The 14,015-nt window shown below is 43.7% G+C and overlaps 1 protein-coding gene across 2 annotated transcripts in view; it reads right to left on the reverse strand.

Moving 5' to 3' along the window:
• Sptz (zinc finger FYVE-type containing 26 spastizin) overlaps positions 1-14,015 on the reverse strand; it is a 149,936-nt gene that overhangs the window by 51,225 nt on the left and 84,696 nt on the right. For both annotated transcript variants that reach the window (XM_065455034.2, XM_065455035.1), the window contains exons 27-30: positions 12,831-12,899; positions 7,716-7,892; positions 4,286-4,381; positions 3,286-3,430 (exon numbers count right to left, since the gene is read on the reverse strand). In XM_065455034.2, coding sequence (XP_065311106.1) covers positions 3,286-3,430; positions 4,286-4,381; positions 7,716-7,892; positions 12,831-12,899 — 487 coding nt within the window. The remainder of the gene's footprint in view (positions 1-3,285; positions 3,431-4,285; positions 4,382-7,715; positions 7,893-12,830; positions 12,900-14,015) is intronic.

Raw genomic sequence — 14,015 nt, forward strand, 5'->3', positions numbered from 1 at the left:
GGCTGTCGGCATTAAAAAATGGCAGTGCTATAACAACTGAAAAAAGGGGTGATGGGCGGCAAGCAACATGCGAACTCCGCCGAGGCACTGCTTTGGTGGACCCAATAGGGGCCTTTTAAAAAATGTGAGAAGCTTGCCGTGGCAGCCTGTTGACTTGACAAATCCAGAAGAAACGCTGAGTCGAGATCACCACAAGCATCTCGCCAAGTACTTCTCACTGGTTTGCACAAGAAAACCCTATGTTTGTCAGCCTTGCATGCTTAATGCGAAGCTTGCCGACATCCTCCTCCAAGGCATCCGGGTGCTCCACATAACGCAGCAGAAGGTTCCTCACGAAAACGAAGCCCCGGAGGGACTGAATCATCTGCCAGGCCTCCTTTGAGGGCAACGTTGAGGCAGCCTGCCCTACCACGTTATCACTGCTGTCATTGGTGTTGTTATGCAATTCAAGCACGTTCACGATGATCACCTCATCGGTTAGAAGCAATTAGTTTCCAAATCATCAGCAGTGCACATCCTTTTCGCTGGCAACGTCAAGCATTGCCAATGATCAGCGGGTGAATCAGCCATCTTCCATTTTAGCGGCGAGTCAAACAAAGCTGAGAAACCATGTGGGCAGGAACGATTTCGATGCAACCAACAAAGACGAATGCGAGCGATTAGGCTGTTTGCAGAACTGCACTGAATGAGGAGCAAGCAAGCAATCTGGGAGCAGCGCAGTTGGCACAGTCCATTCATGTTTCGGACGGTGGCATGGCTTGAGCTGTGGGCGCAGCCCATTCGTGTTTGTAGGGGCCAAAAGGGCATCTGTTGGGGCAGCAGGCCATCGTGCAGTGGCTCGAATTTCTTGTTTTCTTTTCAAGGATTTCCCATTTCACTAGCTTTTGGCAAGGACATCCAGAAGCCAGACTTCATCATTATAACCTATAATGCGGCATCGGGGCATTGTAGTAGGCGGGTTATTTCACCACAGAAACAATACAAAAGTTGACGGTGCAGCAGCTTCTCATTGTTATAACTAATATATTGTTAAAACAATTATCGTTATAAGTGGGCTCGACTGTATTACAATCACAACACAGAGTGATGCCACAAAGAAACAGGTAACGGTGCATGGAAGCGGATGCTGATAGAGCGCATTATTTATTATTACTGTGAACTGCTCTCACAAAAAACAGAGAAAGCACGAGTGCATGCACAATTTACTCAATGTCACTCGTGATCCAATTGTCAGTGTTGGCAAGAATGGTGTTGTCCTCCATGCTAATAAATTTATTGGAGAGGCAGTAGTTCAAAAGTGCCAACGACACAAAGACTGCAAAGCCATGTTCAATTGTGTGCGTTTGAACACAGCTCCATACACAGTAGCAGTTGCGGTGGTGCCTAGTGGTTTAGCTCAATGCCCAGTTTCAAGCGTTCGAAAAAATCAATAAATAATCTTTAAAGAACTGCATTATATTTGTGTCACGAAGCCAAATTACAGCACACTCCCTTTAAGAGGAACTCAAAGGGACTACGAGAATTTGTTTCGTCTCATCAGAAGAATAATTGGCAACATAACCAGGTGCATTCAAATATCCTACTTCAAAACAGTAAATGAATTAGTCTTACAACGGCAAAAAAATGATATGAAAAGCATTTATTTAGCTGAACTTAATTAATAGGAAACTGTTCAAGTGGCACTCTTGCTTGGTGCAAATCTGTATAAATCGGCAAGCAGTCACAAACGATGTCATTTTTCTCAGTGACCTTTATCCTTCTGTGCCTTCATGCTGCTGGAAGAAGTTCACTAGAGAGTTCAAGCAGGCATCTGCTGCCTGACAGGTCATCAGTGCAAGCTCCGAGTAAGCAAAAGTACAAAGGAGCAGGCGGCAAAGCAACGCCACCTAGAGGAAAGTCTAGGTGATGCTGAGCAAGGCAGAGAAGGAAAAATGAGGTGAAACACTGTGGAGGAGGAATGTAGGCGGAGGTGCGCTGGGTTGGATTCCTCTAGTAGTTGCTACAGGTTATGTTTGTGATACGGACACATCAGGTTCGTCTCGTGATAACATCATCCTTGTGTGCCATACGCTCTGTGTACGAGTGACAGTGTACGACGTTGAGCCGACGATGGCGGCTCAATCTCACGAGCACACGGAAGGAAAGGAGGAGCAAGCACGCATTCTTATTCTTATGGGAAGGGAGGCATCATACTTAGGCCGCATGCGGTCACGTGGGCTTTATCTTGAAAGTGATCTGCTTCGGGGGCACAGTATAGGTGGGGCCAATGGCTCGTAGCTTTGCGTGCACAGTGTTCTCGCCGCTCAGTTTGCGTTGAAGCGATAGACAGGACAAAGGGCACTTCACTCGCTGTTGCTTCCACAATTCTACTTGCCAGCGTTTTGATAGAAAGCGTCTGTGGTCATTAAGTATGACGTGTTCATGTCTGCCTGCACACATTGACACCATGCTTGTCAATTTAGTTAGTAAGCGGATGTTTACAAGGGGGCATTTTACTCTGGCGGTTGCTACGTGTGGCGCACCACACGAGCCCTATCTTGAATATGATCTGCTACGCGTATGGCACAGGCATCTAGGCGCACCGAGGGCCAATACTTTCGTGTGCACTATGCACCCATACAATTGTGCATCACCCGCTGTCACGAAGTCAAATGTCAGTAACTTTTTTTGTTTCTTCCTCTTGTTTTCGCCTGTGTCCATGAGCGATGTGTGCCATAGGCACTCTAGCCTCCAGGATTGGTAGTGGCGGCGACCCCTTCAAATGTTTGTCTTAACCGAAGAGTATGTTTGATGTGGTTCGTCTTAAGTGGATTATTTTTGCATTGAGTCTATGGGAAACCAAACAAATGTTGCCATGTTGTTCTTTATATGCAGGAATTCGGATTAACCGAGTTCGTCTTAACGAGAGTTTAATGTATATACCGTAATGCAAGGCGTGCTCTAAAGCTGGAAATATATATTTTAAAAAATTTAGAAAGGAACAAAAAAAAACATATTTTTACTTATATTTGCGCAGCTATGGTAATAAACAAATGCTTTTAACAAATATAGGACACAACGAAGGTATTTTTGTGTCATTATAATGCAGTTAGACTGTACCTGCTCTATCTGCTCACAATCTAGCCTGCGATCTTCACAAGGGCCGGATAAACAATCGCAAGCAGGATTGCAAGGTAGGTATACTTGTGCTAACACTACAAATTAGCATGCACACACGCATGTGCCCACACACCGATACGGAGAAACAAACGCATGCATGCACACATGTGCAGCCCTGTTCCTCACAGCGTTGAGATGGCATCAGAAGCAGCTCCAAGGCTTTAGAAGCATAGGCCTTTAGCAGATCATTGGCAGCCTCTCTGGTGAAGGGAGAGTGACTGTTGTCCAGGAAACTGGCCGTTGCCTCAAGGGACCTTCCTACCGAATCCACCTGACAGGATGTGAAGAGGATGAGCTTAATAAGTAATAATGCCAAAAGTTAACTAAACATCATGAGTAATCATAAGCATAGCACTTTTGGCCAAGCGATTTCACATTATGCACAATGGGCAAATATGAAAGGAAACATAAGATCTGTACTTAATTCCTCTCCCTCAAACTAAGATCAACAAAGTGCCAGAAGGCAGATACTACATCATGAGAACTACACTGCAGGCAAAAGAAAGCGAGGTTTTAACATTTGCAAACGCAGGGAATCGTAACTTAAACACAGATTAAGTACTTTGTTTCACATAGTTGTACCAATAGGTGTGCAAACTGTCTCCCAAGTTGCTGCCAAGTGAATTTATCCGCTCCAATATGAGTATATTTAAGGCTTGCAAGCTTACAAGTTTACCATTTGATAATGAACTATGAGTTTGTTGGGTAACAATCAGAATTTGACTGTCACATTCACTTGTAACTGCCAAGCAGCAAATTTTTTTAACAGTGCAACACAGGACGAAGAAAAGAGGCAGGACTCACTGCTAGGTCCAGTGCCTCTTTTCTTCATCCTCTGTCATGCTGTTAAAAAAATCTGCTGTTTGACAAGATGTACCAACCAGCCCAAGTGAACATGCTGCCAACTTGTGGCTGCTCTGTTTCAAACAATGGCTTTACGACTTAAATTATTAATACACACAAAAGAAAAAAGAAAATAACAACAATGGTGCAGCTGTTAAATGTAAACAGCAGTAAAATGATTTCCCAAACAAACAAAGCAGATATAAGGCCATCAATCTTTTAACAATATTATCAATTTTGTTCACATTAAGCAAAATTAAAATCACAAGATCAAGAGGCTTACCTCTGCATTCATCAGCAGCATTTCAAGCAGCAATGCAGGATCATTGGCAAGGCACGAGTAACTCTGCTGCTTCTCTGAGTCTATGCACATATACATCTAAAAAGGAACACCAGGACATACTCTTCAGAAGCAAGCAAGAAAATGTTGGTACTATAACCTACATGGCTCTCAACTCTTTTGTCAGCAGGCCTATAAAAATCAATCCAATTGAGCAACAGCTTTTGTGCACATTTAAAACATTTCCCTTGTAATTTTTCTACTAACAACGCCATGCACTGCCTGAAATAATTGAACTTTACCATTTTGTCAGATTTGAGAACTTTTGGCAGATTGGGGGAGTCTGGAAAAATAAAACTTCGACCAGAGGTATCATCGAAACTAACCTCCAGTGCTCCTAGCACTTCCTCAATAATGGGATGGAAAATTTGTGTTTTGGCAGAATTGGCAACACAATTTTCAATTGACAGCAGCAGTGAGGGCAGCTTCTACCAGGTTGTCAATTTTGTGATCCTAAAACAATGGCAGAAGCTCATGAGTGTGTACTATTCTAATAATTGTGTTCGACTAATATTAAGTGCAAGTTTATCTTCCCCCTGTGCGTTGCTTTTATCCATCAGCGTTTCAACAGCATATGTACAAATTATTACAAGCTATCCTTCCCATCATGTGTAGTTTTCAAGCACAAAAGCACACAATCGATTTCAGACCAACCCTTGACCAAACCACAATATTATTATGAGGCATGACATAGTAAGGGGCTCCGGATTAATTTTGACCTCCTTGGGTTTTTTAATGTGCACCCAATGCATGGTGCATGGACGTTTTTGAATTTTAACCCCATCAAGATGCGGCTGCCTTGGTTGGGATTTGATCCCGCCCCCTCAGGCTTAGTACCTCCATTTTGAGCACCATCTGTGTAAGTGTCCTTATTCATTACTGTACAACATTATGCAACACTCCACATTACTGTACAGGAAAGGAACAAAGCATGTGGATGCTCCAATGCCAGTTGTACGTGCACTAGACCAGCTTGTTTGCACAGAAAAGCTGATCGAATGCAATAATCAAGTATGAGGAGGCTTCTGCATGGTCCCCGGCTGACAACCATAGCTTCACAAGCCTAAAGATTGTGGTGAAAAATGAACCATGTGCCCGCTGCAATGAGTGAAAAAGAAATGCTCCTTGCACAAGTAGCTTACCCAATTTCACATTTGCAAAGCTACTGCTTTCCTGCATAGAATGGCATCACTGTGGATATTATTGGTGCCAATAAATCTGCATAATATTTTTTTTTTACATGGTATGGCTTACAAAAGTTGGGAACTAGGTAACAGGTGCATATTTTCTATATTTGATTTTTTTTTTACTCTCACTAGTTATACAGTCAACTTCTGACTTTTCGGACTTCCTAGGGGCCGCGAAAACATCCGAAAAATCAGGCAGTCCGAAAAAACAAATGCATGCCTTTTACTGCCTCCAATAGCTCAAATCGCCACAGGCACTTCCAAAATAGCTCTGATGGCCTACCCGTACGCTTATTATGCGTATCGGTACTCTTACTGTGACAGGACACGGCGGGTGCATGCGTGTATAATTAAGAAATACACACTGTATCCCGTGACAAATGACCCTTCTCACTTTGATATGCTTCACCGCAATACTTCGCGTATGCTTCACCGCGTCACACCGCTGTATTGAGGCAAAGCTGACTTTCGAAAACGGCGTTATGCAACGTGTTAAGCCTTCTGAGCTTCGAAGCCATCGGCGAGGAGTCGGCGGAGTCGGCGCCATTACAAACAGCGGTGAATTGTTTTAATGAAAAACACGGTAACGAAAAGCAAAACGCTTGGTAGTGAACGTCGAAGTAACTGAAATCCGCGGTGGTGGCTATGGCTGCCAGTGGAATTGGGTGTGTGAGCCTCTGTTCGAGGTGGCGAGAAAATTAAAACGGGCGGTAGTGGTTTCGATCAATGCCGTTTCAGACCCGCGGGTTTGGCAAAAATAATGAAAAATCGGACGGCGAAGGGGCTTTGCGACCGAAATTTCAACCGTTCTTATACATTTACTCTATGGGGTACCGTGGCGGTGCCGCGAAGGCGTCCGAATTATTGGGCATGTCCGAAAAATTGGGCGTCCGGAAAATCGGTCGTTGTCTGTACTAAAATAGCAACTTTTTACTTCCTTTCATGTTCCTTGAGACGTTTCTTGAAATTTCACATATCGATATTCAAAAACTGTCTGAGCAATTATTACTGCCATACATCTATTCAAAACGCTCATATATATATTTTTAAATATTTTAATGCACCTGATTATGTTGCCAATTATTCTTCTGATAAGATGAACTTCTGATAGGACAAAACGAATTCTCGTGGTCCCTTCGAGTTCCTCTTAAAGGGAGTGTGGTGTATTTGGCTTCGTGACACAAATATAATGCAGTTCTTTAAAGATTATTTACTGATTTTTTCTAATGCTTGAAACTGGGCATTGAGCTAAACCACTAGGCACCACCACAACTGCTAATGTGTATGGAGCTGTGTTCAAACACACACAATTGAACATGGCTTTGCAGTCTTTGTGTCGTTGGCACTTTTGAACTGCTGCCTGTCCAATAATGATCAGGCTATAATTTTATGTGTCAAGGTAAACTTTGCGACTGCTACGACTTAAAATAAAACATAAGAACATAAAAGCACCTAAAGTAAGCACATTTCTAGCAGTAAGGAAAGAGTTAACTGATATGTAAACTCATAATTATTAATGCAGCGAATTGCGCTTGTTGCTCGTCCATGTCGTCTTGCCTCTGTCCGTGTCTTTTTTTTTTCGCTGCTGCCTTTTCATAATTACTAGAATTGAATGAGAGCCATTAATCTGGAGTCACTGACATGAACATGAAAAGAAGCCTTGAAAAACTGCATGAGCACTGCCATTTCATGAGTAATAAATTTCATGAAGTATGGTACAGATGAATGTATCCGCTAAAAAAAAAAAGGTAAATGACAAGCAATCATGCTACTAACACGTTCATGAAGCTACATTACTTAGTTTACCTAAACATAGCAAGCAATTTATGATTGATCGATTTCTACTGTCAATTCATGGGGTTCAAAATTCAAAAGCAAAACTGAGGCTATGCGAGATGCTGTAGTGAAGGGCTCTGGGATATTTTCAACCACTTCAGAATCTTTACTGTGAACCTAAAACTAAGTGCACAAGCATTTCTTGCACTCCTCTGCAATCTGAATGCAGCCACTGTGGCAGAAATCGAACTGGTGACCTCGTGTGGGTGGCCACTGCACCACCACGGTGCGTAGCAAGCAATTTATGAAAAATATGTTTGGTCTACTGGTATAAACAATTTGTAATGTAAAATTTGCAGGGAATATGTCCCAAGTGATGTGACTGGACAGCGTGGAGTGTAGCATATTACCCTGAGTCCCATTCCTGTACGCTGATATGAGATCAGCTCGACGTCCATGAGGCAATCCCTGTAGCTCGCTGTCAAATGGTCGAGCAGCAAAATTTTCCCCTCTCCATTCGGGAGTCGGTCAAGCACCCTCTGCCAAAGGGGAAACGCTTCACCGTCCTTGCTCAGTCCTTCAGTGAGCTGGTTGAAAAAGATGTAGAGATTAAAAAAACTAAATAGCACCAGCTGTTTTTCTTTTTTTTTAATGAAATCTTGAAATATCACCTGTGGCAGACAGCACAATTCTAATTTTTGAGCTGAATTGCTTGAAAGAAGTGGACATCACTTGCACAAGAAATTGAAATGCATAAAACAACATTTCACTAATGGAAGCTGACAAATTTTCAAGGTGAATCTACTTGGAATTAATTTTAAAGCTAGCACCAGTTTTGAGATGAACACTAGCAAAATTGTGGTAAAAGTATGCTGTTCTGCTTTTTAAATAAAATGCCTTTATATGCATTTCAGGACAACATTAAATAGGACAGCCATATGCTTTAACAAACAATTTATGAGTACACATCTTGATACTGATTTCAACCTCAGAATGTGTCTATGCCTAGGAAACCAACAGCTATATTCTGTAAATTCAAATTTCTGCCCTAAAGTTCTTCATTGTAAAGCTAATATGTAAAATTGTGCTAATTGGTTAATTATGCATTTCAACTTCTTGTGCAAGTAGTGCACACCTCTTTGAGAAACCAGCTTAAGAATTACAAATCTGCATCCGGCATACATGATTTTCTGTTAGGTCTTACGAAATACCCTATATATGTACATATTTGGTCCCATTGACTGACAAATTAGTAAAATTTTTGAGACATCAGCCTGCAAAGGTACAATTAAAAACCTGCAAAGAGAAAGGTACCACAGGAAGCCAGGAACTTGAAGTGATAAACAGTGAGTAAACAAGGGAAGCGTGTATATGCAGCCACCATTTGTAAACAATGCCAATGTTTGCATTTGCCAGCAGAGCCAACAGCTTGTTGCTTTCATGAAGACAAGTCCCTTCGTAGAAATTTTGGGCAACAGCTTCGCTTCCCTTGATTTCCATTTCCCTTTGTAGAAACATTGGCTCCTGGTCAAAGCTTAAGTTGTTCCCCCACTGTTATTAAAGATTGCTGTCCCTTACAGTAATTACCATGGAAATATTAAACTGTAAGCAAATCCTTGGCTATCACTTAATGCACATTAAGCAAGAACATAGTGCCATGTCAATCTTTTATATTAAAAGATCATGCATTTTATTTTTTTCTTCTGTATTTGTATTTCAAGTCACACAAATGAACAGGCAGAGAGTTGGTGACATACAAGGGTAACACTAATGAAAACATTTGAACTGTTAAATCAAAATAGTAGCTACAGTCGGATACAACTTAAGCCTGCCGTGAAGCCCCGCCCATACCCTCATAACTGCCAGCCACTGTTCCTGCACAAGGCTGCAAGTTCATACTTCAAACTTTCCCTGTTACCTTAAGAAGGCGGCCACCACAAAAATAAAATTATAAGCACGTAATTTTATACGTTTTCACTTGTCTACTATTGTGGGAAGGTGAAAGCCTGATTCTTTATTTACTGAAATAAAATGCTTGCTTCGCTGCAACTATTTACTGTCAAGTTTCACTTGTGTTGGCATTGAAGTTTCATGAGTAAAAAGGACTCAGCGGTGAACTTACGCACCGTGAACTTTTGAAGAGAGAAATGCTCAGACTCCATACACTTTTTTCATGTCTGTTGCACACCTTATCGCTTCCGCCGATGAAGAGACTTCAAGAGCAGCAGACGCTCTGGAGGTATCAAGTACGATGCCATTTTGAAAGGTAGTGACTACAGTGACGGGGCCCGCATTGTATTTTTCTTTCTCTATGGGGCCCGGCACTTTAACATCTGCACTACAGTGACGGGGCCCGGTACTTTAACATCCACACTACGGTGACGGGGCCCGTCGCTTTAACAACAACACTACACCGACGGGGCCGTCACTATAACGATGTTGGTATTGGGGGCGAGGACAACTTACGGAGTCGCCATCTGTCGGAAGCGCCTCACATGCGTCGGCGTTAAACATAATACGCGGCAGCGCTCCTGAACAATTTTGCAAGTACTCTCTGAATGGCAGTATTTTACCTTTAAAATAATCATGTTGGATAAACAGAAAGCACAGAATGGTTTACAAACGCTATCTTTTTGCCTACTATGTACAGTAAGCTGGGACACTGCGAGCGGTCGCCGCGATCGATTCCACCGAACCGGTTTGCGTGAAACGTAAGCAATCGCTGAGAAAACTATGTGAAAGATGTTCTTATAGTGGGATGGCTGTCTGTGTAACTAAATGTAGCATAACAGAATGAAGCTGCAATGCAGCGATCGCAGCGATCGCACGGGTTCGAGGTGACCGACTTCGCGTCTGCATGCATGTCCTCGCGCAATGTTTCGCTTTCGCTCCGATCACGTTTTCGCACCGTGCCGTGAGCTTTATGCCGCAGCATATGACCATTTGACAGTACACAAGCAACCATTGTTGCATGGACACTATCGGAGCTGTTCAAAAATAATTTTGTTATAGCTATGGTCTTCGACGCCTACAGCGACTTGTGATGTTCCGTCGCGATGATTCAGTCTTAATTTTTTTTTTCCTCTAAAGTCTTGGAAGCTTCAATATCATTATTTCTCAAATTTTATCGAACTGCATGTTTATCAATCTTCTGAGCGAGCAATTACCCGCTGCTTCTTTTTCTTAATTCAGTAGAATATTCATTGTCCGGTGCTACACAAGCAGGAACATGTGCCGTGCCTTTTTTAATGTGTTTTTACCATTCCCCTTCCATTAGAGTGAACTTTCTTTCTTTATTAAAATCATCATAGGTCTTACAGTGCATATGCAAAAGATTGTACATTCGTGGACAAGTACCCATTGCGGTCGTTCGATCCGTATGTGTGCAATCGATGTATTCCGTTACTGCACGGAAGTTGCTGACATCGTGAAATTCACGTGGTGTTGTGGACAGTACTGGAATAAAATACCGCGGTCCGTGAAGTGCTCGGCATCCCCATAAGCGCCAGCACAGAGAAGCTCATGCAGCTGGGGGTCCACAACACCTTCGATGAGGTTGCGTCACAGAAGTTAGTCCAGGTTGTCAGGCTCGCTTCCTCGCCTGCGGGGTGGCGGATCCTGGAGGCGCTGGACTTTAACCCTACAGGGAAAGGCGGTGCGTGCTCTACGCGTGGTCGCGGGAGGCCGTCACGGTCTCGCCGTTCCCGCGCAACGTGCACCCGCAACGCAATGTAGGCATACGCCGGGCCCGAGCTGCCGCACTTCTCGGATACGTCGCCGACGATCCACGATCGGTCGCGTTCGTCGACGTCGCCCAATACGGTTCGTCCGACCGGTTCGCGGCGGCCGTGGTGGATCTCAGGGGCAACCTAACGCCGCGTCCGCGCGGGGCAGGTGTCCGGATTGTGGAGATCCATTCTGCACTTAGAACACATGCTCTGGCGGTGTCCCTCGTTACGGGACCACGGTCATCTCACCACGGAAGAAGAGTGGGAGGAGGCGGTGAGGCACGGCCTGCCCGTCCCAACGTCGGAACGGCTCGCGGCGGCCCCCTCCCTCATAAGGGGGTTTCGGAGTCGCTCCTCAGGACCTTAATAAAGTTCACTGCCTGCCGTGAAGTGCTCGAAGTTGTTTGCATAGAATGTTTGAAAGAACTGCAGGGCAGAGGTTAAAGCGCCGAGCCCCGTCACTGTAGTGTATATGTTAAAGTACCGGGCCCGTCACTGTAGTACAGATGTTAAAGTGCCGGGCCCCGTCACTGTAGTGCATATGTTAAAGTACCGGGCCCCGTCACTGTAGTACAGATGTTAAAGTGCCGGGCCCCGTCACTGTAGTCACTACCATTTTGAAAATGTCACATGACGACGACTTCGTTTGTTTCTGTGATTGGCTAGCAGAGTAACACAACCCCGCGCGGTCCGTGTGCCTTGGTTGCCAACTCCGCTGTTTCTTTAAGTTGTATCCGACTATAAAGGCCCTAAACTGAATAACCTTTACAAAATTACAGAAACGAGATTACAACAATGTGCAACTTTAAAGCAATTGCACATGCACCTTAACAGCTCCCTGCATGAATAAAGTACACGCAGGAATTAAAACCTAATTAAAAAGACTGACTTCTTTGCACATGGGTGCAATTTCTATGCAAAGCAATTATTTCTGTTGTTTATCTAGCATGTCTGAAGGAGTGCAAGTAGTTATGAGCATAGGTCAGTCCTATTTTCATGACACCAAATGAGAAAGTTGCATTTGCAAGTGTAAGCACGGTCACATTGTAAGGACTTTGTGGTGAAGACAGCAACCGCAAGGTCGAGAGATGGCGCTCCCAGTCGGAGAGACATCCTCATCCTCATAATCAATATGAGGCAGCCGTGGGAGGACAACAAACAGTGTTGTGTGCACGCGTTCTTCCTGACAACATAAAATCAACCTATCTTTAATTCATAATCTTTAGAAAAGAATCAAGTTGCACTCATTCTAACTTTGCCATATGCATGGGAGGCATGCACGTAGACAGTGACAGTGAGCAAAGAATGTTTGGGATCGAAAGTGTTTGTTAGGGACACTTGTGCCTGCAAAAGGAAGTGTACGACTTGGCAGCGATAGCAGCAATGTTAACAGCATTGTTATCGGCTGTTAGACTAAATGCCTCAGCTAAGAATCAGCCCTCTGTCCAGAGCACATCACCTTGTGGTTTGGGTCAGCTAGCAGTCATTGCAATGATTTGATAAAATGCTACATGCATCACGTGCATCTGAGTGACAGCTTTGTCATAGACAAGCTACAGCAATCAAGACATATTAAATACCTGATTTTGCAAAGAATGTCTCATACAAGAACTAAACCTAAACATCGATAACAGTTTAAAAGGAAACATGCTGAACTCTAATGGAATAGTAAAAGTAAGAAAATGACAGCGCATGCAACAACATGGCGTATGAGCAGGCAAGCACACACAGAGTTAAAATTATGTAATTCTAGTATTTTGATGTGGCATGTGCCGAGAATTCGTGAGAAATGCTCACCTCAAATGCTGCATATGACTTCGGCGGTGACTGCAGAAGCAAGTGGAGTGCCTTGAGTTCAGTGATGATCTGCAAAGTTGGAAATTTTGTGACACTGTCTTTGTCAGCACAACAAAAACGTAAGAAGACATGTCAGGTGTGCAGTTTTGCTATAGTACGCTGAATATAACATTACTGTTTCATATATAAGATTGCAAAGTTATGTAATATAGCACGATATAAAAGTTCTTTGTGTATCACTGTACAAGGTCAGTTCGAAAGGTATCAAACCTTTGGTCAGCAGGAATACACTTATTGACTAGGAGGTACAAAACCCTGATCCCCTTCAAGGTGATACTTTCCTTAGCAATGCACACACTTCTCCCAGCACTCTCGCCATTGTTGGAAACGCTTCTGGAGTGCGTTTTTTGGAAAGGTGATCAGCCAGGCCATGGCATTCAGCATTATGTCTTCTCTTGACTCAAATTGGGTTCCTTTCAGAGGCTTTTTCTGCTTGGGAAATAGCCAAAAGTCACACAGAGCCATGTCGGGGGGGTAGGGAGCTTGACGAACCACAGGAATATTGTGTTTGGCGAAGAAAGTCTGAATCAGATGCGCAGAATGGGCAGGTGTGTTATCATGACGGAGCTGCCAAGTTTTTGCTGCCGACAGATCCAGTCGTTTATTTACCGCACAGCCCCACAAAGGCGGCGAAGGACCTCCTGGTAGTACAGTTAGACCTCTATATAACGAAGTCAGTAAAATCAGCAATTTGCTTCATTATATCGAGACACGTGCCAACTTAGCCCCCGCTCCCTCGTGCATGCTTGATATCGTTACTGAGAGCTCGCTCCCTCCCTCTTTTTCTTTGCTTGTGCAGGGAGGCGTCACTCGTGAAGTCACCATCTTTCTTGTCTCACCCTCACACACTTTCACTCGCACCTAAAGCACATAGTGCACGGGCCGCGATAGGATCTTATCGCACTTATACTTTAGACGGAACATGATGAGGCTCCACTGTGGCCGTTGCTTTTGTCATGCCGTGCGCGCCTTTAGAGATGCATTTGCAAGCAGATGCTTGTAATTCAATCATTTTACCAACGGCGTCCACAGAAGTTTCCATTTATTGTCTCGGCATTCCTTTGCGGTGGAAGCGAAATTTCGTTATACTGAAATCGCACACAAACACACTTCGTAATACTGAGG

This window comes from Dermacentor albipictus, chromosome 7, assembly GCF_038994185.2.
Source record: "Dermacentor albipictus isolate Rhodes 1998 colony chromosome 7, USDA_Dalb.pri_finalv2, whole genome shotgun sequence".
Lineage (NCBI taxonomy): Eukaryota > Metazoa > Arthropoda > Arachnida > Ixodida > Ixodidae > Dermacentor > Dermacentor albipictus.